General features: G+C 50.0%; 2 protein-coding genes across 6 annotated transcripts; one reads left to right on the top strand and one right to left on the bottom strand.

Moving 5' to 3' along the window:
• The first annotated feature begins 12,500 nt into the window (after positions 1 to 12,500).
• Positions 12,501 to 18,048, top strand: LOC101786869 (lysM domain receptor-like kinase 3). Its single transcript, XM_004969846.2, has 11 exons — positions 12,501 to 13,303; positions 14,327 to 14,401; positions 14,855 to 15,145; positions 15,393 to 15,538; positions 15,617 to 15,706; positions 15,814 to 15,919; positions 16,646 to 16,797; positions 16,877 to 16,974; positions 17,063 to 17,213; positions 17,378 to 17,485; positions 17,612 to 18,048. The coding sequence occupies exons 1-11, from the start codon at positions 12,655 to 12,657 to the stop codon at positions 17,774 to 17,776; spliced, it is 2,031 nt and encodes a 676-aa protein (XP_004969903.1). The 5' UTR covers positions 12,501 to 12,654; the 3' UTR covers positions 17,777 to 18,048.
• Positions 18,049 to 18,185: 137 nt separating this feature from the next.
• On the bottom strand, positions 18,186 to 20,868 carry LOC101786478 (acyl-coenzyme A thioesterase 13). Of its 5 annotated transcripts, XR_002677842.1 has the most exons (5): positions 20,546 to 20,868; positions 20,309 to 20,449; positions 20,039 to 20,213; positions 18,788 to 18,844; positions 18,186 to 18,697 (listed from the first exon to the last, which is right to left on the bottom strand). XR_002677842.1 is itself a non-coding variant. In XM_022826990.1 (4 exons), exons 1-3 carry the CDS (start codon positions 20,753 to 20,755, stop codon positions 20,052 to 20,054), a joined length of 513 nt encoding a protein of 170 aa, XP_022682725.1. In that variant the 5' UTR covers positions 20,756 to 20,868; the 3' UTR covers positions 18,186 to 18,844; positions 20,039 to 20,051. The 5 variants fall into 5 exon arrangements, 4 of the variants coding, with proteins under 4 accessions (XP_022682725.1, XP_022682723.1, XP_022682724.1 ...); XM_022826990.1 differs by having other exon boundaries at positions 18,186 to 18,844; XM_022826988.1 differs by lacking the exons at positions 18,186 to 18,697; positions 18,788 to 18,844 and adding an exon at positions 19,399 to 19,817.
• Positions 20,869 to 22,729: the final 1,861 nt, after the last annotated feature.

Genomic DNA, 22,729 nt, shown 5'->3' with positions numbered 1-22,729 from the left:
TGCTTATTGGGTTGCTTATGGGGCTGCTTATTTTTAGCACATAAGCAACACAAGAGTTGCTTATGGGGACTAAAAGATGCACTTTACACCTCTTGCTCTCATTGAATGCCTGGTTGCTCTCCCTCTCTCTCAATGATTAGGGACAAACATGACAATATCCATCTCATTCAATGCTTATAAGGAAGGGTATCTAAATAGTTGAATTAAAAATAAGCAACTCAATTAAACATGCCCTTGCTGGTCTGTACTGGGGGTACGTGCATGCACTCGTAGGTCGTAGCAGCAGTGCACGAAAAGATAAGAGAAACTAATGCTTACTTGCTGTCCCGAGCCGTTGACGATCGAGTTTTCAACTGCTGGGCGTGCCTCAATCGTGCAAGTTGATTGGAATGCCGTCATCCTGCCCGGCAATCCAGGGAACCGAAACTTTTGCAGCACTCTTGGGTCTATTGAACTTGTTAGGGCCTGTTTGGCAACAACGTGTTAAAGTTTAACACCCGTCACATCGGATATTTAAATGCTAATTAGGAGTATTAAACATAGACTAATTACAAAACTAATTGCACAGATGGAGTGTAATTCGCGAGACGAATCTATTAAGCCTAATTTGTCCATGATTTGACAATATGGTGCTACAGTAACCATTTGCTAATGATGGATTAATTAGGCTTAATAGATTCGTCTCGCGAATTAGCACAGGGTTCTGCAATTAGTTTTATAATTAGCTCATGTTTAGTTCTCCTAATTAGCATCCGAACATCCGATGTGACACTCTTAAAGTTTAACACCTCGTATCCAAACAAATGCAGGTTTTGATGAGGCGTTGCCTGTCCCACCGGTGCACCAATGACGATTTCCTCGGGACCTTCGGACCGCATGTCCTTTGGCATGGCTCTTTCCGCAGGAGAACCCCAAATTTTGCAAGCTTTTGCAATTGATGGGGCTCCCTCCCGTCCTTGTCTGCTTGCCTACACATGCGTGCAGTGTCTGCAGGCCACGTACTTTTCTTGCCCATCATCAACTTGGCATGCCTGTCTTCATTCCCAAATAATGTCTGAGGGCTACAAAGATCAGCATGCTTTTCTCAGCTCTCAGGGGGACCAATGCGCATTAATGTTGTCATAAATCATTAACCCCCGTTAACCAAGTCTTTAAAATGAGTAAAAAAATATCAATCTCAGCTCTTAGCAAAAGAATGCACTTTTGGATTTTTCAAATTGTCAAAACATAGCTTTGTGAACTTACAAAGTACAAACCTAGTAAAATCCTGGTATTGGCTACGAAAAGTACTTCCCCAAGACAATCTCGTGTTGCTTGCATAGTCCAGACTTCAGATTAGATACCCGTAGAAATGACCAAACTTTTAAAGTTCATCAGCCGCGCGCACATAATCATGAAACACTTTGATTGAAGCAGGCTGCCTCCCATGGCCCTATATATCCATGTATCGCTAATTAATCCAACCGTGCTGTTTGTGATCTAAGCATGTTAGCCCGGTCACTTTCCAACTCTTCTCAGGTTTAAAATCTGCTACCCAGCACTGAAAGGTACAGCAACACGCCACGTGAGTGCCGAGTCATTCGGACAAGAGTGGTTACCGACTCCCTGATAACGATCCCCCTCTGATTACTCAAAAGCTTACAGCTTACTGCATATATATGACATAAAATCTTCACCTTACCTGCTTCCTACACGACAACAAGTGTACTGTTTGCAGTGTGGTACTACTACCTAAGATTGTACTATATGCTTAGTAATTCTGTAACACGAAACGAGTGTCCAATTTGATGAGTAGCAAATAAAAAGTATATCCAGGACGTCGTCTTCGCGTGAACACCTAATAAGAAGCCTGTGATAGTCAAAACCAGCGTCGACAAATGATTATATTGTCACAATGTCACTCTCCATTGATAAAAGAGACACACGAGCGGGAGCTGGAGTTTGGAACCTTTCAACAGGAATGGACGAATGGTGCGTGTGCTGTGTCGCTTCCCGGATGCCGTGAACAAAGCTGGTCAAAATCTGAATAAAACCTTTTCAAAAAAAAAACTGAATAAGAGCATGTTTGGATCGGCGTCCTAAACTTTAGTACACATCACATCAGATGTTTAGATACTAATTAGAAGATTAAATATTAATCTAATTACAAAACTAATTGTACAGATGGAGTCTAATTCGCGAGACGAATCTATTAAGCTTAATTAGTCCATGATTTGACAATGTGGTGCTACAGTAACTATTTGTTAATGATGGATTAATTAGACTTAATAGATTCGTCTCGCAAATTAGTATAGGGGTTCTGCAGTTAGTTTTATAATTAGCTCATGTTTAGTCTTCCTAATTAATATCCGAACATCCGATATGACCCTCCTGAAATTTAGTACCTTGTATCCAAGCACCCCCTAAAGCATTAGATCAGCCTGCATCATGTAGTACGGCACATTAAACGACCCTAAGGAAACAGGAAGGCATCAGCCATCAAATCGAAAAGTGCCCGCGCGCGTTGGCAACTAGGGGGTGTCGTTCCTTAAGCTAAATGTCCGTATCACATCAAATCTTCGAAGCTAATAAGAAGGACTAAATATGAGTTAATTATAAAACTAATTATACAGATGGAGGCTAATTCACCAGACGAATCTATTAAACTTATTTAATTCATCATTAGCAAATGGTTACTGTAGCAGCATATTGTCAAATCATGAATTAATTAGGTTTAATAGATTCGTCTCGCGAATTAGCCTCCATCTGTGCAATGGGTTTTGTAAACAGTTTATGTTTAATAATTTTAATTAGTGTCTAAACATTTGATGTGATAGGAAACTTTAGGGATGGGAACCAGGACCTTAGCACGGACTAATTCTAATTGCTGTCAGACAGAAGCTTCGACTACTCAATTCGGATCAGAGGGACGCTACGCGAGCCGTCAGCTGTGTTTAATCTCTACGGAGTATTTCCATTTTGCTATTCGAGCGAGCCATACATCTGGTCGGAGATTCCAACGATTCGGAGGGCAAGTCCCTGTGGTAAATGGTATGCGGCACGAGGGACCGGGCGTACGGTATGAACGTGCCGCCGCTTTCAGGCCGGAAGGACGAGACGGTGGACGCCGGCCGGTCAAATCCAAAAAGGGCACGCGCATCGGCATATGCCTGGCGCGGCCCCGTACTCCCACAGGCCGCCGCTGGCCGCAGCAGCGTGGTGGTCCGGCCGCTGCACCGGCCGTTGTCGTTTGCATCATCATTAGAGCACAGCACACACAACGCACTCACCAGTCACCAGCCATCGCCAGCCACCCTGTCGCTGCGTAACTGCGTTCATCCTGTCATCCACGCGATCGCGGCCGAGGGAGGAGAAAGATTCGCGCGATCCAATCGGGTATTACCGAAACGCACCTACGCGTCGCGCGTCACAGGCTCACAGCGGCAGTTGCGCGAAATGATGATGAGCGCAGGGCAGGCGGCTCAGGGCGGCAGGCGGCCGGACACGGCCGGCCAGCCAGCCAGCTAGACAGACAGAGCCAGGGGCCGGATTGATGGGCACGGGACAAGCCGGAGGAGCCCTGGGAGGTGAAGGCCCCCTCGCATCGAAATTCGCCAATTCCTATCTGCCTCCGGCCCTCCGCACGGTCAGGGTCTCATCACTCATCAGAGGGTCCGGTCCGTCTGAGGCTCTAGCACGCTGCACTGGCCTGCCGGTCAGGAGCGCATGCACGCTGGCATGCAGTCGTGCCGTGCTGCCCGTGCATGCACGCCGCGCCGTGCATGCACGCTCCCTGATGCCGCCGGCGAGGCCCTGCCGCGAGCCCTTGACCGCACGGCGCCCTGCAACCTGCCGCCCCCTGGCCCTGGCCGCCGCTGCTGGCTCGGCAGTCGGCAGCAAGGCATGCATGCAGCTTTTCCGCTAGGCCTCTGGGGCAACGCGCACGTTTGCGCCACCGTTTTCGTCGTGGTCCGTGCGGGGTTTTGGCGCTTTCTGCGGTGGAGTCCGCCTGCCTGAGCCTGACCGTGGCATGACTGCCGCTGTGCAGGGAGCAGCGTTGACGGCGGCAAGTTTACAGTTTAATACATTGCTGAAAAATTGAATGTGCTAGTAGGAGACGACCTGCTGTGTCTTTCTCCTTCCTAATATGTTCTCCTTAAACCTTTTGAATTGTGGTAAGCCTCAATGGTTTCTTTTTAGTTTTTTTTATAGAGTGGTTTCTTTTTAGTTGTAAAACCTCAAAGGTTCAAAGCAGCAGAAGTTACAGGTGCATAACAGAACTATATCATCAACTGACGAACAAACTACAAACCGAAATTGACACACGCAAACAATACCTGTTATAGGACATCGAAACGAATGTGCAAGCACCAAGCAGTTTAATAGACCAATATCTGATGACAATACGCTTAATTTCTGCATCAAGTTTTTTTTTTCTTTGGCGATTGGGTTCAAATACTCTGTAAAATTAACTAGGACATGAGGCAACCATACCCGTTTTTTCAATCGTCGTCGCGTTTGCGTTTCGTTTCGCTCGTCCGCAATGTCAAGAGCCCAACTGCAGCCATCTGCAGGAACCTGCTCGCGTAGCTCTCCGCGGGCGCCACCTCCTCGTCCACGGCTTCTTCCTGCTCGCCACCGTCTTCACGAAGCAGCATGACCAGCCCGAGCACGCCATCCGGGTAGGGATGGCCGCAATCCTCCTCGGCGGGCGGCGGCGGCAGCGCGCGCGAGCGAAACGCCCACAGCTCAACCGTGACGCGCCGCGTCAAGCGGGCTTCGTTGGCTATCGTCAGATGGTGAGCCTCCCGGAAACGCTTCCACCCCTCCCTCATGAACCTGTAGTGCTTGTCGTTCTTCCATAACTTGCACGTCATCTTGTACTCGCAGCCACGGTGGTCGAATGCCGTCACCGACATCCCAGTGGAGGTCCTGAGGAGGGCCCTCTCAGCGTCCGTGAAGGCCCGGGAGAGCGGGCTCCGGCCGGAGAGCTGCAACCGGTTCTGGTTGGCTCTGGCGTCGGTGGATTGCAGCCGCTTCGTGGCGACGAGGCGCGGGGCCGACGCGCCGAGCTCGGACAGGCGGGCTAGAAGCGCGTCGCTGACTTGGTTGTCCCCGAACTTGAAGTCATGGCGTGCCGCCGCCACCGTCGCCTTCTTTCCGTCGGCCGTCGTCACCATCAGGGAACACGTGTCGCCCATACCCTCATTGTCCTTGGCGTGACCGCTTCCCCATGCTTCGTCGTGACCAGACCATCGCCGCCCCTCGTTCTCCCTCCCTCTAATCGCATCATGCATGAGCTTTTTCGCCGGCGGCAGGCGCGATCCTCCATCCCTGCGCCTAGCAGGGCTCCGCTCTTTCGGTTCTCCATTCCCTTTCGACGAGATTCCGTCTTCTTCCATTCGGTCCGGGCTGCCCCTGTTGCCGCTGCGATCAACACCATCATAAGGCGACGCCGCCGCCGCATTGCACAGGGCATCGGTGCCGAGGGACGCGTCATCGTTCTTCCTGGACCCGAGGTTTTCCGCGCGCCACCCCTGGACCGCGGTGACCTCCGCGTCGTGCGGCCCATCGGCCGCGCAGCCAAAGCGACGTTCATGATCAGCATCTCGCGAACTGGCCGTCTTCGTTGTTGTAGATGCAACCTCCATTTGGATTGCCTTTGACGACGGCAGAATCGCTGCGGCACGACGACGAAGCTTTTCTGAGGAGATTTGGTTTAGGAAAATCTGCTCCAGGTACGACATATACCACGTACGCCCGCGTGTATCTAGAGAGTTTGATTCTGAAGTGGGCACTTCAAATCGCCATATCTCTTATCTGTATCTGTAACATCGAGGCAGTTTAAATGGGTATCCTTGTTCCCTACGTACGGAAAGGAGGGGATGGTTACGCTCACGCACGGGTTTGTCCTCCAAGAAAAGAGTGCCACGGTTAAAAGGGGAAGGAAACACACGGGGTATTGGGCTTCCGTTCACCCCCATGGAAACAGTAACAGCCTCAAATCCTTGGTCGATACGAAATCAGGATTTGAGTGGCAGAACGGTTAAAAAACAGTAAATCCCGTGTCCCGTGATACACAGCACTTGCGAGGCCATGAGCCCATGAGTACTGGTTGGGCTGGGGGGTACTGTCTCTCTGGGCCGTAGCGGACCACAGCAACAGTTCTTCACTTCTTTGTCGCAATGGATTCGTGATGCGACATTATGACATAATAATGTGATTATTCCTTGTCTTTCAAGGCAAAGGATATCGAAGCCTAACCTGGTGTCAGTTGCTGAAGAATAATCCTGATATTTTCATCGCTTTTCTGCTATGAAAACTTTCTAAACTGTTACCGGCTAGTAACGTATGCTGTTGTTAGTAATTTCTTTTCGAGGTTGGATATCCTTCTTATTACTGTCCTGGTAGTTACTTTTCCGCGAAAAGAAGTAACAGACGCTTAACAAACGGAAGACGAGACAAAAGAGGGGTGAAAAGGGGTCCGTTTTGGTGACCTAACACATGAGCAGGGCCCCTTAACCAAGCTGGACACGATGGACAGCGGCAGGCAGCACTACCTGGCTGTACCCCCCCACCACGAATCAATGCCCCCTTCTTTAGGTGGTGTGTACCGGCTGGAGACGCGCACTGTCCGTTCCAAAGAAACAGGCAAAAACAATACTCCCATATCTCATGCCACCGATTTTTAATGAACTGTATAGAAAGCATGAAAAGCTCAGCCAGTCAAAGTGGTTTAAGTTACAGCCCTATATTCAGGTTGCACTTTTGCCCAGTGCTGTGATCGAGCAAAGAGTTCAGGGTCTGCACAAACCAAAACGAAAAAAAAACTACACGAGATCGTATATCATGAACTAATTTGGCTGTAGCCCTCTTTGCTGCCTAAAATTCTTTTGTTCCGACGAAGCCATGGATGCGAGCCCAAAGATGGAGCCCCCATACGTTTCAAAAAAAAAAAAGATGGAGCCCCCATACGTTTCAAAAAAAAAAAAAGATGGAGCCCCTGACGCAGGCTGGACCACGACAAGGTCGTCCAATCCGGATATAATACACGCGTGAGTGCGGTCCGCACAACTCCGACGGTCCCCGTCCCAGAACGCCCCCACCCAGCGACGGGTTCGGTCGATTGGGCTCCCTCCCCTCCTCCTCTTGAAGCGGCGGCGGCGGCGGCGGCGGTGCCCGACTGCCCGTCTTGCCGCCGATCGGTGATCGAGCCGTGCCGGGTTGACGCGCGGGCGCGCCGTAGCATCTCGCTCGGTTCACACAGGCACAGTGCCGGTCTTGGTTGTGTCTTGTATTGTATCCCACGCCACTTATACTTGTTGGGGTCAGGAAGGACTCGGGTAAGTGGTGGGTCTCCTGACCCGTACGTGCCTGGCCCATCCGCATTATTGCACGACACATCGCACTCGCACGTACACAGTGTGAAGCATGCCATGTTCGCCAAATATGGTTACATGTGCGCGGTGGGTTAGTAGAATGGGAGATGAAATCGATCCATTGGCCCGTGGTAAGTCGCCATCTTCTTCGTCGCCGCTTGCCGGTCGGGACGCGTACACGTACGTGCACAGTCGGGTGTGGAATTAACGGCGACTCTATCCGGCCGTGCCCTTGGATCGCGTAACGTGAACGGCGAGGCGAGCGGTACGCTGTACAGACGCGCGTCGTCGCCCATTCAATCACGCGCTGCACCTGTCCTCTCGTGCGAGCCTCGCTGTCTCCGTCCTCCACGGCGGAGAGAGGCTGATCCTCTACGCTGGTAGAAACGAGTGCGCGGGCACAGCGGCTGGTCGAGCGGCGGGCAACCCGCCCGCGAAAGCGTAGCGCACTGGCGCGCGGCGTACGGGGAGCACAGTTGGCTGTCGGCGTGGTCCGCGCCGGGGAAGCGGGGGGCGTGCGCGCGCGGCGCGTCACCCACGCCACCCGGACACCCGGTGATCCAGGAAGCCGGCAGCTAGCTAGTCCGGGCCTCGTAGGCTCGTAGTAATTTGAGCCAGAGCAGAAGGCACGCACGACCATAGGTCCATAGCGGACATGCGGACACAGGGTGTACCTCAGTACTCAGTAGCCCCGGGGACGACGTGCGGGCGCCGGAAAAGAAGGCGGCGACGACCAGGACCAAAGAGCACGCGAGGAGGATTGGAGGAATGCAGCCGCCCCGGCCCAGGGGTCCATGACACTGTACACAGCGTAGAAAGGAACTACTCGTCCTTGTTCGCTAGCGTCTTACCGACCGATATGCTGCTGCCCAATCGTTGACGCCGCCGGGCCGGGCCGCAGCCTGAGCCTGTAGCTCATCAATCAGCGGAGTGCGCCACAGGTTGTAATCATGCTCGTACCCATTAAGCTACTGAGCTTTTACGGCGCCCACACACACATGCTCCGGCGGCGTGCGTACCTCTCACTCGGATACGTTGTTATCCACCGAAATCCCCCCGCCCCACGTGCCACATGATCCACATCCGCAGCCAGTGCCCGGCTAGGCACACCTACTGGTATAGTGGTAGTATAATCCCAATCCACCTGATCCGTGGTTCGGACAGCAAGTACACGCTAGCTAGCAGCCCGACCCGCCGTATAAAACCACCAGCCAAAGGCCCAAAGCCAGCAGCGCACGCACGCGAGCTGCTGCCGCTTTACCTGCTCGGCAGCAGGGAGACGTTAACAAAGCGACTAGAGTAGCAGCAAGCAGATCTCATCTGATCGACCGTACGGATCGCACAGGAAACTCTGAAAAATATCGAGCTTTTTGGTGGGCCCCGGCCTGCAGCGGGCCGATTCGTCCGGCGGGAGTGGGCGTGGCAACGCCGCGGCTCCACCTCGCCGCTGCCGTGGAGTGAAACCGGCCGCCGTGTCGGCCACCCCACGTGCGGGGGCGGGGCCTTTTGGTTTGGCCGCACCCCGGCCCGGCCGTAACGGCGACGCCAGCTACCTCCTGGCTCCCGCCGTGCTCGCGTAGTTAATGCTGCTGGAACCGTGAAAATGATCTTCCGGAGTAGTGATAAGATCAAGTGCCCGAATCGCCATAAATTTCAGCGTTGTTCTTACGCAGTCACGCCCCTGCCCCGTTCCACACACACGACACATACACAGAGACTGAGCAGAGGAACAGTCGGAGTGGGGAGCAGGTGAAGGTAACCCTTGTTTACTTCCCAATTTGGGAGTGGCCAAATTGGTATTTTGCCATAAATGCGCCACTGTAGCATTTCGTTTCTATTTATAAATTATTATCCAAATATTGACTAATTAGGCTCAAAAGATTCGTCTCGCAAAGTACAACAAAACTGTGCAATTAGTTTTTAATTTCGTCTACATTTAGTACTCCATGCATGTACCGCAAGTTTGATGTGATGGGGAATCTTCTTTTTGCATAGTGCCAAAGTTGGGAGTTGGGGGTGAAGTAAACAAGGGGTAACTGCGGTGGGAAAAACCGATTCTCACGGCCCCTTGGGTAGAGCTCGAAAACGGCTCATGAAGCTATTTTTTTTGAGCCGAGCTAAAGGGACAAATTTGAAATGGCTCTAGGGGGGAAGCTTACCGGAGCCGGAGACGTTTTTACACGTGAGGGGTGGAGCTGGTCTTTTTTTTTTCTCCGGCGGCTTCCTCCCGCACGCCCAGTCCAGCAGTTAGGAAAGTGGCCCTCGAGTTGACCAATATTACGCCCAAATTGCCACCGGAACCATCATAAACACGTCACCTCGCCTCGCCTCGCGCAGGAACACCGCTCGCCATGAACCAGCTCTGGCGGCCCACGGTGGTGCGCAGGGAAGGCGCTCTGGGTGGGGAAACGAGCGGATCGACCATGGCTAACCTCGATCCGAGGGTTGGGGGCGGCAGAAGCGCCGCATCTAGGCTGGATGCGACCCTTCCCAGACGGCGGCGGCCGGCCAATGGCGAGTGCAGCAGGCGGCTGGAGTGGCATGGGCGATGGCGGCAGAGCGGGAAGGAGAGGAGGAACGAGCGGGGAGGTGGAGGGAGGTGACGGCCTAGCTACGATGGAATGGGAGGCCGGCGGTTGGAGGAGGATAACGAAGGAAGAGAAAAGAAAGAAGAAGGAAGAGAAAAGTGTCATTGTCAAGATTTGCGCATCGAGACTTTAGACTAGTAAATTTCTTTTATGCGCGTAAGGCTTCGGATGGTGGCGTGGGAGACACGGGGTTAGACTGGTTCGGGCAATGGAAGGCCCTACGTCCAGTATCGAGAGCAGCTCGTGTTACCCATGCGGGGTTCTGTAGTAGGGGTTACAGTAGTACGAGAGAGGGAACCGATCCCAGGTCTCTTGAGTGCGCTCGTGCTCTAAGTGAGTGTGGGAGTGTTCTATTTTCTTCGGAGCCTCCCCTGTCTCAGGACCCCGGTCCTCCTTTTATAGCGCGAAGGGAGAGCTCGGGGTTACGGATGAGCCAGGCGCGAGGAGAAGTAAAAAGGGATAAGCCAAGTAAAAAATATAACATAAGGAGAGGGTCCCAGGGCTACCGCTCTCGCTCCGGCCTCCGATCCCTGTCAGCGCGTCCGTCGAGGGAGGGCGATTTCTTCCAGATCTTGTCGATGATCTCCCTGGTCGCCGTTGCTACCGAGCACGATGATGATCCTCAGCCTTAGCATCTGTGCCCGCCGGGGAGGAGGGCCGATTCTGTTACTCTGCTGATTACCGTAAGACTTGGACGTCGCATCCCTGTCATCGGGAGTGCGGGGCGCGAGAGCAAGCGGAGCGCCCTCCTGTGCCGTTCGACGCGGGTCATGAGTACCCTGTGGCAAATCAGAGGGAGCCGCGGCCGCTGCAGCTCGCGCTGCACGGCCGCGCATGGGCATTCGTGACCGGTTACGTTGGGGACGCCGCTCCTTTTCTGCTTGACAGGGCCGCGATGCATTTATGGCGAGGTTGATAGGGGGACCCACGAGATCGGCACCCTGATCCTCGAGTCTGCGCCCGAGGCGGATATTTGTCTTGTGGACCCGAGCGAGTCCGACCCCCGCGCCCAGGGTCGGACGAGGCGGAGCTTTTGCGGCGGGGGTCTGGCGCTCCCGACCCCGGCCCTCTGGGTCGGGCGAGGCGGAGTTTAGTCTTCAAGGGGTCGGGAATGTCCGACCCCGAGACTCCGGGTCGGGCGAGGCGGAACATGGCCTCTCCCTCCCATATTGGGCTGACGGCAATTTTGCCACCTTAGATGGGCCTGGGCCTTTATGCTTTGTTGATTTCATGGGCTAGGGGAGATCGTTGATATTTCCCCCGAAAGAAAGAAAATAAATAAATAAATGGAAGAAAAGAAAAAAAAGAAAAGAAAAGGAAAAAGAAAAAGAAAAAGAAAAAGAAAAGGGTATTATGGGTATTTCATCTTATCTAACCATTTTAAACTACACGGAAGAGCTGTTTTGCCAAACGGTTTCCAAAAGGAGGAGCCAGAGCCAGAGAAGCCATTCCACCAGAGGAGCCAGAGCCGGAGCCGTTTTAAGAGGAACCGGAACCCTGCCAAACTGGCTCTCGGATAAGTTGCACTAATATGGTAAAAACGCTTCTCTGAGAAGCGGGTTCAGTCCATTTTCTGCGTTTTAGTACAAATGGGAGCTACGGGAAGAAGCGCGATAAGGAGAAGCGGAAAAAAAACGTGATGTTTGGCTACTAGTTGCAGCTTATGTTGGTCATAGATGTTCCAAACAGTTCCGATGGTTGATGGGATGATGGCAGATTAAACGTTGCCGAGCAAAGAAACGGCGATGCGAGAAGGAAAAAAAAAACATAGGAGAAGTAGCAGTACGAGACGAGCCTTTGCATCCTGCCATAAAAATGGACCCGGGCGTTGTTTGCCGACGTGGTGGGCCGTGGTGAAAACTGCCAGCGAGCAGGAGGCAACAGCGCGGAGCCATGGTCTTTTCCTGTAGTTCCATCGATAACACAGCCACAGTATCGTGAGGGGCTTAGCATCATCGGGTGCTTTTGGATTGCTAAACCTTATAAATACTGTGCAGGAAAGGAGGCAGAGGCTCGTCAATTGTGCGGTACCCGACTGGGCACTTATTATAGCAAAGCTCTTCACTGTTTTTGGACCATAGTACATACCTAGATGCGCATGATTTCTTGTCCCCGTACTGCCCCCGGAGACAGAGAGAGAGAGAGAGAGTTTGTGTGTGTGCGTGCGTGATGGGGCTTCTTTTCCGTATTAACCCTCTGCCCCCTTCAACCACATGGAGTCAAACACTATAGAGGTTTAAGTATTGGTGTGTGGTGAGCCTGAGCCATCGAGTTTTTGTGTTTCATGCTGCCGTACCATTTTGCTTATTTCGCAAACCTTTAATATAGAAATTAAGTTCCCATGCTTCTCAAAACATTCAGAGTGGACTTTATCCTTTTCGTTTAATACATTGCATTATTAAAGAGAACTAGAGTCAACCGTTAATCCACAGAACATAGTAAACGATAAGGAAAAGACAGGCAGGGGCATTATGGGCAAACCTAACCGCGCCACCCGCCCCACTTCTCCCCCGTGGCCGTGCGCGCTAAATAACAGCGTTCTGTTACTAAAAGCGGCGTCCCGTTCCCCCAGCGTGCGTTTTGGTGCTCCGACCACGCGAAGCATCCAGCCTTGCTCCAACTCTGCTCGGCACTGCCACCCTCCATGCCCCACCACCACCTCGCCGCCTCGAGGCCAGAACCCTAGCAGAGTAGCAGGCCAGCCCCCAATGCCGCCCCACCGCCTCCTCCCGCTCCTCCTCCTCGTCCTGCCCCTCGCCGCCGTCTCCGGCGCCGCCGCAGCCGGGGCGAACGCCACGTCGTCGGCGCCGCTCGGCTGCTCTGAGCTCTCGCGCGTCTGCACGGCCTTCCTCGCCTTCCCGGCCGCCGGTGCGGGCGCCGCCAATGCCACCCTGCTCGAGTCCATGTTCGACGCCGCGCCGGGGGACCTCACCGCAGACGCCGCGGCCAGCCCGGGGTACGCCTTCGTGCGCAAGAACTGCTCCTGCCTCCCGTCACGCACCTACCTCGCCAACACCACCTACACCATCCCCTCCTCCGCGGCGGCCTCGGGGGCCCCCAACGCCACCGCGGCCGACGTCGCCGCCGCGGCGTACGCGGGCCTCGCCGTGCCGCCTCCAGGCGGGGCGGCGCAGCGGCCGCCGCGCCCCGGTGCCGTGGTGGCGCTCCACCTGCTCTGCGGCTGCTCGTCCGGCACCTGGAACTACCTCCTCAGCTACGTCGGCGTCGAGGGGGACACGGTGGAGTCGCTGTCGAGCAGGTTCGGGGCGAGCATGGATGCCATCGAGGCTGCCAATGCCATGGCCGGCCCCGACCCCATCACCGCCGGGAAGGTGTACTACATCCCACTCAACTCAGGTGAGCGATCCCAATGTCAGCGATCATTTCCGACGAATCGATCAAACATTTCTCTCTTTGTAGAATTCGCTGTGAAAAGTTTGATACTCGGTTTGTTCCTTTCGCCTCAGTTTGCTGGGTTGTTGCAACTTTGCAAGCACGGATCTCTAAATAATTACCACACGTTATGAAGTACGGGTTCTCTGAATTTATTGGTCTGGGCTTGCGAGGCGTACCACGGAATTCACGTTTTACTTCTTGTGGCTGCCCTGGAAATTACCAATTGTCCCAGGACCATGCTGTGGGCACGGTGAATGATTGTGTCAAAATTGTACAGATAGATGTGTTCATTAGTGAGGTGGCAGGTACTCCTTGCCCAATAATCAGCTGCAACTGGGCTTGTGAAACATCAGTGTGTCTAAACAAGTTCCTGAACCATTGACTAGTATATAATTGACTTGATTGCTTTGTGGTTACTTACAAAATGGAGTAAACTAGTCTTACTGGTCTGGTAGCAGCATCTCTTAGTGTGCTGCTATGTAGTTCTAGGTTGGCACAAGGAGGTACATGTGACATCGACTGATTGCACTTAACACATACCCTGCATCTAATCTCCATTAAGAACTGAACCCAAATACTGTCAAAAGTATTATTAGTATCAGTAAGTTGAGCTATGTAATATCAGTGATACGTTAAGTTTCTCACCCTGGACTGTTGTGTCCTCAGTTCTGCATTTGAATGCTGAGCTTCCCAATATTATCCAATGTCTTTCATAAAAAAATATATTATCAAATGTCAGGCTTCTTGGTCAGCTATGGTCTTCGATATATTTTTCCTACTTTAGGGTGCTAACTTTTCTTTTCTACCGTTGCTATTTTCATCTATGCAATATTTTTCTTCTTGCGGTGTTTAAAATTAACCTTACTTTCTGCCATCCTTTTCTGCATAACATCTTGTAATTTTCCTCTAAAGTCTGTAATTGCCTTAGTTTGTAAGATATCCTCATTGACTATTCCAACCTCGTTCACCCATACCAATTTGCAGTTCCTGGACAGGCGTATGTTGCACTACCCCCTCCTCCTGCTCCTGCCCCAGCACCAACAGATAACACATTGCCAGGTTGCTATTATGATCTGCAACTCATTTCATACTGTTTTGAGTGGGTATTCATTGTTGAGTGATGATTTTAATACTGTCTGGCAACACATTGTCAGGTAGTCATTACAATTTATAAGTATTCATTGTTGAGTATTTTAATACTGACTGGCAACACATTGTCAGGTAGTCATTACAATTTATAACTGATTGGTTAATGTTTTGAGCTACATAGATGAATTTTGTGAACAATCGGTGCAGAGTTGTTTATAATATTACAATATGCATATTCCACTTTTTTTTGTTTATTTTTAATATTTTCTTTCTGTTAGTCACTTATTTCATGGTCCTGATCCTGTATTTCTGCTCCAAGTATCAGTGTTGAAAAATGTCAGTTTTGGTATCAAGGACTAACTGCAATCAACAATATTTCTGTTATGATAATCTAACAAAGTATCCTCTGGCATACAACTGCAGAGACACCGGATCACCATTCAACCAAATTTCCTTTTGGATGGGTTATTGGCAGCATGGGAGTTGCACTTGCTTTAATCGCTGTTGCTCTCCTTGCACTTGTCCTATGGAAATCCTTCAGGCACAATCTCCAAGATCCTAGTAACCAGGGAAAGAGCCCAGACCAACATAAGTTTCAGCTCCTTAAGAGTGGTAGTTTCTGTTATGGTTCTGGAAGATACTTGTGTTGCCAATTTGGAAATACAAAACCAACAAGAGCGGATGGTGGTGATCATAACACCAGTGTCCCCAAAGGTCAGTGCACCAATTGTTAACCATTCCTATAAACAGGAGCACAAGTAGCTGCTCCCAAACCCTACGTTTTTTTTTGTTCTGGAGATGGATCAAGTAGTTTTCTTGAAATGGGATCCAATGAAAACTTCAATTAAGATACATAGTAACAAACTCACTATTAGTACTAAATTATTACCTGCACAAATTAACTACTGTTATTTCTCTTTTTCTCATTTCATTTAGTAACTGATCGAACCCTCCAAAACAGGTGTGGCAGCAGACGTATTTGATAGGGAGAAGCCTGTTGTGTTTACATATGAAGAAATACTGACATCAACTGACTCATTTGCTGATGCAAATCTTCTTGGTCATGGTACATATGGATCTGTCTATTATGGTGTTCTCCGAGATCAGGTCCGACATCGAAGTTGCCCATTTCTATGCATAATATTCCTTGTTATTGCCTTCTCACTGTAAAAATGTTGTCCACAGGAGGTTGCAATAAAGAGAATGATGGCCACTAAAACTAAAGAATTTTTAGTGGAGATGAAAGTTCTTTGTAAGGTTCATCATGCTAGTCTGGTACGGTATTTTATTGCTATCAGCTTATCACAAAATCCTAATCTAAATTCATTCTCTTCTGTTCCAAGTTTACTGAACTTTCATTTGTGTGACATGTTTTGTCAAAGGTAGAGTTGATCGGCTATGCAGCAAGTAAGGATGAGCTTTTCCTGGTTTATGAGTATTCTCAAAATGGTTCACTCAAAAATCATCTGCACGATCCTGAAAGCAAGGGTATACCCTCATCTGGCACTTGATTTCTGAAAGATTCTCTTGTTCTTAGATATGACTTTCAGCTTTATAAAGTATTAACATTTTCATAAGTAGTTCATTTATTGGACTATGGAACCCCCAGTGTCATATAATGTCTGATAACTTTCTCATGTACTGGCTCCAGAACATTATGCTATCAGTGTTTCAAAATCACCAGGTGCTAGGCTAGCATTAGGCTTCTGCCTAACGTTGAAACTTGTTGAAAACAATTCTTATGGAGGTGGCCACATTTTTGCTAGCACCCGTATTCAAGTCTTGGTGGGTGACCTCCTAGATGTTAGACTCTTATCAAATGAGCTATCACTCAGTTCTCATAATGGCATGTTAAAACTAGTAGCACCACCTTGCCTAGGCGCCACCTAAGTCCATCTAAGCACTCTGATATCTGGACACACCGATTACCCGTAGCAGGGGCATCAAGGCACTGCCTAGCACTAGGCAGTGGCCTAGGTTGGCTTTTAAATACTGGTATTTATAATAAAGTAAAAAAAATCTTTAGTGGACAAATTAGTTTATCGACTGGTTCTTGAAGTTTACTGCTTGGATCCATTTTTCCTCAGTAGTTATGGAATCATATTTTTTGCCTGACCTGGTACTATGTTACCATCTGTTTGAACGCCTCATTATGCTCTCTCCACTGGATTCATCATTGCTGGTTGATTTATTCTTATTTATTATTTCTTTCAGGGTATTCATCACTTTCATGGATCTTTAGGGTCCAAATTGCACTTGATGCTGCCAGAGGACTCGAATACATTCATGAGCACACAAAAGATCATTATGTTCATAGAGACATTAAATCAAGTAATATCTTGCTTGATGGTTCCTTCAGAGCGAAGGTGAGGTGATTTGAATTATTTGGTTCCCTTTTTCTTGCATCAACTCATACCTTGTGTATCGCATCTTTTGCCTTTACAGATTTCAGATTTTGGCCTTGCAAAACTAGTAGTGAAATCCAGTGATGCAGAGGCTTCTGTCACTAAGGTTGTTGGTACTTTTGGTTATCTGGCCCCTGAGTAAGTGCATTTTTATGTCATACTTTTAATTGAAAGCAAGCTTTGGCTCTACCAATGGTATTGTAACAATCTTTCTTTGATCTTTTAGATACCTGCGAGATGGCCTGGCAACTACGAAGAGTGATGTCTATGCTTTTGGCGTAGTACTTTTTGAGCTAATATCTGGAAAGGAGGCTATTACAAGAGCTGAAGGAATGGGTGCAAGCTCAAACTCTGAAAGGCGCTCACTGGCATCAGTTGTAAGTTTTTCATTATCAGTTGACTTTCTAATATTGTAGCTTATGTCTTTACAGTTATCTTACCATTCAAGTAGCATAGATTTTCCATTTAATTTTGTTCAATGTTTCTAATTTACTTGTTTTTACTCCAAAGGCTTAAGCAACTTTTGTTTTGCACTCCACAGATGTTGAATGCTCTAAGGAAATGTCCTAGCTCAATGTATATGGGGAACCTGAAAGACTGCATTGACCGTAATCTAAGGGACCTTTATCCTCATGACTGTGTGTTCAAGGTATGAATTTTAAACTCATGAACTTCTTGCAATTAGATCTAGTCTTTTCCTAGTTAACTTGAGCTCATCTTGTGGCACCTTTATTCATCGTTCTGAATGTTCTGAAATGCAAATGCTTCTCCAAAGATGGCCATGCTAGCGAAACAGTGTGTGGACGAAGACCCTGTTCTACGGCCGGACATGAAGCAGGTGGTGATCACGCTCTCTCAAATACTGCTGTCGTCCATCGAGTGGGAGTCAACGCAGGCTGGGAACAGCCAGGTGTTCAGTGGTCTCGTGGCGGGGAGGTGATCCGGCCGGACACACTGGCCTGTGATGCTGCTCTACGTGCTCTTCGATCGGTGATCCACTCACCTGGCTCACTGGGGGCGTATTCGCATATAGCCCTACCCTATATATCCTACTGGTCCATTGTCCAGTTGATCAGTTTTTAGGTTTCTTTTGAGAGAATATCTACCATAGTGAAATATATTTCTTGGTGGGTGGTACAGTATGTAGCTACGTATGTATACAAAAATCTACCTTGCAATGCAATGTCACCATGTGTCATTTCGTTTGTTCAATTCTGCTGTGCAGTGGCGTGTGTTTCTCGGCCTGAATAGAAGAGCCAAGTTTAGCAGCAACAGCTGCAACGCACTTGTGAATTGTGCGCTCTTGGCCCTCTTAACTGTTATCATGTTTGTAACTGCGTTAAGGTGGTGATCGACAAGATCCTTCGGTAGTATAGATGCTGGCTGTGTATGTTCAGAGCTTCAGAAAACTCAACACGCCGTTTGCTTTGTTCTGTGTCTGCAGTTGCAAGCTCCTGAACCCCAACAAGTACGTGAGGTCCATGCCGCTCGTGCACGGCAAAGCTTTTCTGCGGCTGCAACGACAGCAGTATTCTTGTATTTGCTGTTCAAATGCTCAGAAGCACTGCGTCAATTTCAAGAAAAATCTACTAGCATGGATGAACCGAACGAAAGAGCACTCACTGTTGTCGGTGACAGGAAATCGATCTGGCAAGTGGGCAGTGGCAACAAGAGGATCCTAGGGAAGGAATCCGATTTCCTCCCTGCAAGTTCATGACCGGCTGCTCAGCCTGCTCTACACTCCTATGGACGATGCGCCAATCAAGGTAGAACAACTGGACGAACTGAACAACTGCACGAACTCAGTCTTCAGGTGGCTGATGGTTGTTTTCTGCAGGTTCTTGGATGCAGAGCCATAGAACTGATCATAGGATGGAGAATACGATCGGCACTTTCTTTTTCCTGGCACGATCCGCAGCGTGTAAATATTGACTGAGTTCATAGTACTGACCTACTGATTGCTTCATTCATCACGGTCCTACTGTGCAATGCATGCCGTTGCCGGAGCCTGTAAAGAGGAAGAACGGAGATCTGCGTGTGATTGTTTGATTGGTCACAAGTCATGTACATCTGCCTTACTTGATCAGGGGGCCGGACAGCGAAAAGGACACAACTCGTGGGGAAAGCTCTGCTTCACCTCTCATGGCGGCAGCAGCCGTGGCGGAGCTAGCAGCCACCGTTGCATCGCATCACCGGACACGCGCGCGATTGCGATACAGACTCCGATAAATGAAGACGACGGCCGCGTATCCTGCTGCCATGCCCTGTTTCGGGAGGAGAAGACGCCGCCGCGCTCACCTGCTTGTGAGCGCGCAGCTTCTGACTCGGCTCTGATGCCAGCGGCATATCGCGCGTGTTGCCGCTGGAGCAGAGCAGAGCAGAGGAATGGAAGGCCTCAGGTGGGGATGCCGGCGGCAGGAACTGAACCTGGGGTGGGGATGCCGCCGGCGGCGGCGGCGGCCATCGGTACTGGTGAGAGGCCGGAGTCGTCCGAACCTGAGGGTCGTTTTGCATAATTCTGGTCGCGATCCAATTTAGGGGCTATCTAACATTTACAGTATGACTCGCGATTAATAGTTCGCGATCCAATTTAGGAGGTCTTTTATAAAAATTCTATTTGGAATTTTACATTAGAGCCTCTGATTTGGATTGCGGTTAATAATCGCGATCTAAACCGGGGGTGTTTTGCAAACAACTCGGGGGCGGAGCCGGAGCAGTCGTCGTGCTTGCGTTGCCGCCGGTGACTTCTTCTGACCCCATCTCCATGCATCCCGGCGATCCAGATTCGAGATTCACCGCCTAGCCGGAGTCGCGGATCCCTGCGCGCGCCGCCCTCGGTCCCAGCTCCTCCACGGATGCTGCCGCGGCAGCGCGACGGAATTGCGGTGAGGGGCATACGGCGAGGCGAAGCGGGCGCCCGCACGCGGACGTCTGTCTCCTGCCGTCGTTTTCTCTTGCTTTGCGGAGCGGACTGAGGAAATCTGACGGCATGATTCAGGTCAAGGTCTGGCTGCCATGCCAAGCAAGCAGCAGCTTCTTCGATCGAAAACGCGTTGAAAGCAAATGGCTACCAAGTTTCTTACGATTTTTTTTTTGAAACGAGAATGGCTACCAAGTTTCGAAAGATCGAATCACCAAGATAAGGATTGCTGCTTGTGAATTGCATACCCTAAGTCCCTACTAGTTGTAAAAAGATGCTCACATTTGTTCAGACTTCAGAGCTTGCTGCTTTTGTTGCTCTTGGTTGGCCAGGCAGGTGTCATCCACTGCCTCCCGATTGCTACCAGCTCGCCGGACTCTTTCTTGCGCACCTCCACCGCCGCGGCCGTCAGCTTCCCCTTCCGGCTCACCACTCGCCCCTCCATCTCGACCTCCTCCTGCGATCGAGGCCGGAGCAGCGATGCCGAATCAGTGGATCGGATAGAAAATGGAAGTTCTGATGTGGCGTGAGTGTCGATTACGCAGCGCGTACGTTGGGATGGGCGGGCGAGAAGTAGGACAGGCTGTAGTGGACGGTGGCCGTGGGCGCGCCCTCCACCGTGAACACCGCCGCCGAGCACACGTTGTCCACCGCCGCCGCGATCGCCCCGGCGTGCCACCTCCCCTCCGCGTCCTGCGCGCGCACAGGAAGCAGCACAAATCAGACCAGACCAAAGGCTCAAATGCTCGGCGCGGGCGTGCAAGACTTTGGGCAGGTGGACACACGTACGGTGAGCGGGGCGCGCACGCGGAGCGAGCAGACCACGCGGCCGGGCTCGGCGAGGGAGACGCGCGCGCCGGTCATCGCCATGGAGCTGAGCGCTTGCCGCTCGCTGTCGCTGGCGGCGGGGTTGAGATCGCCGGAGTATCCGACGCGGGGGTCCTCCAGCCACTTCCTCGCGATGGCGGCCAGCCGCAGCGCCCTCGCATCGTCGCCCATGTCCCCGTACGATGCCTGATTCCTTGCTCGCACCCTCTATGAGAGTATGAGACAATTGCCTGCTTCCTTCCATCTGTTCATATATTCTAATGGCGACCAATGCGAGGTGGCCAAGACTTTGCAGTAGCTAGCGTTTTATTAAAATTCGTGATCGACGGGTTGTAAAGAAAACCTAGATTAAGTTCACGTCGTTTCCAGATATTTGGGTGCGTTTGGTTACCTTTGCTTATTTTTAGCACGTGTCACATCAAATATTTAGATACTAATTAGAAGTATTAAACGTATACTACAAAACCCATTACATAAGTAGATGTTAAACGGCGAGACGAATCTATTAAACCTAATTAATCCATCATTACCAAATATTTACTGTAGCAACACATTGTCAAATCATGGACTAATTAGACTTAATAGATTCGTCTCGCCGTTTAGACTCCACTTATGTATTGTGTTTTATAAATAGTCTACGTTTAATACTTCTAATTAGTATCTAAACATTCGATGTAACGGGTGCTAAAAATAAGCCTCCGGAACCAAACCAGACCATACGACGACTCAGCGAGACCCATTCTCGAATCACGCAGGCATCTCAAACAACGAAACGCTCATCAGTGTTTTGATGGAGCATGCCGGGTTCGTTTTTTCGCAGCTAGCAATGCAACAGAATCACATGAAGCAAAGCAAAACAGAGTTCAGATTAAGGCAGGACAGAGTTGAGGTCTTCCATTTTTTTTACCATACTGAACTGGACTGCCAGACAAATCATCATAAGTCACGAAATCCAGTTCCTGTTAAAGAAATCTAACTGCAACCACCGCCATTAGTTCACACAGCCTCAGGGCAATCGGATGCAAAGATATATCATCAGATCTTGCTTTTGGGATTCTTTGGGCCTGAAGGTCGTCATCCGTCCATCATTATTTGCCGTTAGGCTCAGCTGTGCACCGTAGGCCCACAGGGCCACAGGTGGTTGTGGGTAGAATTTTGGAAGGGCATTTGTGTTATGTAAGTGTGATTATGCTCTTCTTTTCTCAACTTTGTTATTTTGTTCTTAACTATTCATAAGTTAATGTGATTTTGCCCTAGTCAACGATAAAAATAGGGGTAAATACGTAAAGATCAAGGGTAAAAATGCATTGACTTGTGAATAGTTGAGGGCAAAATCACAAAGTTAAAAAAACAAGGGTAAAAATACAATTGCACTTCAAAAATAGAGGCAAGATCACAAAAAGCTATTTTGGAATTGCATTCTGAAATTGAAATCCAAATCTCTCTCAAACCCTTGGCTATTTTACAATATTGTTCAAACCAATGTGTTCCTCACAATTAAGTCTACAATATAAGATCCGTGTTACTATTTTCCTATCAATTCAAAATACATATTGTTTTCGTTTAAAAAAATACATATTGTTTAGGATATTGAAAATTAGATGCTTTTATCAATAAATTATGAAAATATGACATTTTAAAGAGGTGCCGTGCGGCGACCTGATTCCTGCGACATAGGTCCCGAATCCTGGCGCTTGCGATCACGAATTTTCTACTCCCGGTATCTCGGTTCGTCTACTTGCACGACAGCAGCGAGCTCGGATGGCGAAGCCTCTTGTTGTTCTCCCGATATTTTTCTTACGTCTGAGGATTGTTCGTCAATTATCGTCATCCTGAATTCGGGCCCCAAACGTCGATTACAATATGCATGGGGCCCGGATCACCGGACTCACGCAGCTGCCTCATCGGGACCCCGCATCCGACCCGATCAGATCGGCGGCGGACCGATGACGGTGACGTGTTGCTCGCCGCTTTGGTGAACGGAGGAACAAGGCCGGAACCTGGGTCAGCCTCGATGATGCGTCCTGCACCAAATTGAAAGTCGAAGCAGGTACCGGGGCCGGCTCGGCAAGGTGGAGAAATTGATGGAGATAGAACGGCGTGTACGAGTCGATATTTATGGCAAAACGAAGAAAAACGAGCAGT

The sequence above is a fragment of the Setaria italica genome, chromosome V (assembly GCF_000263155.2).
Source record: "Setaria italica strain Yugu1 chromosome V, Setaria_italica_v2.0, whole genome shotgun sequence".
Classification (NCBI taxonomy): domain Eukaryota; kingdom Viridiplantae; phylum Streptophyta; class Magnoliopsida; order Poales; family Poaceae; genus Setaria; species Setaria italica.
Note: the sequence above shows the minus strand (reverse complement) of the source record. Positions and strands in the feature narration are given on the sequence as shown.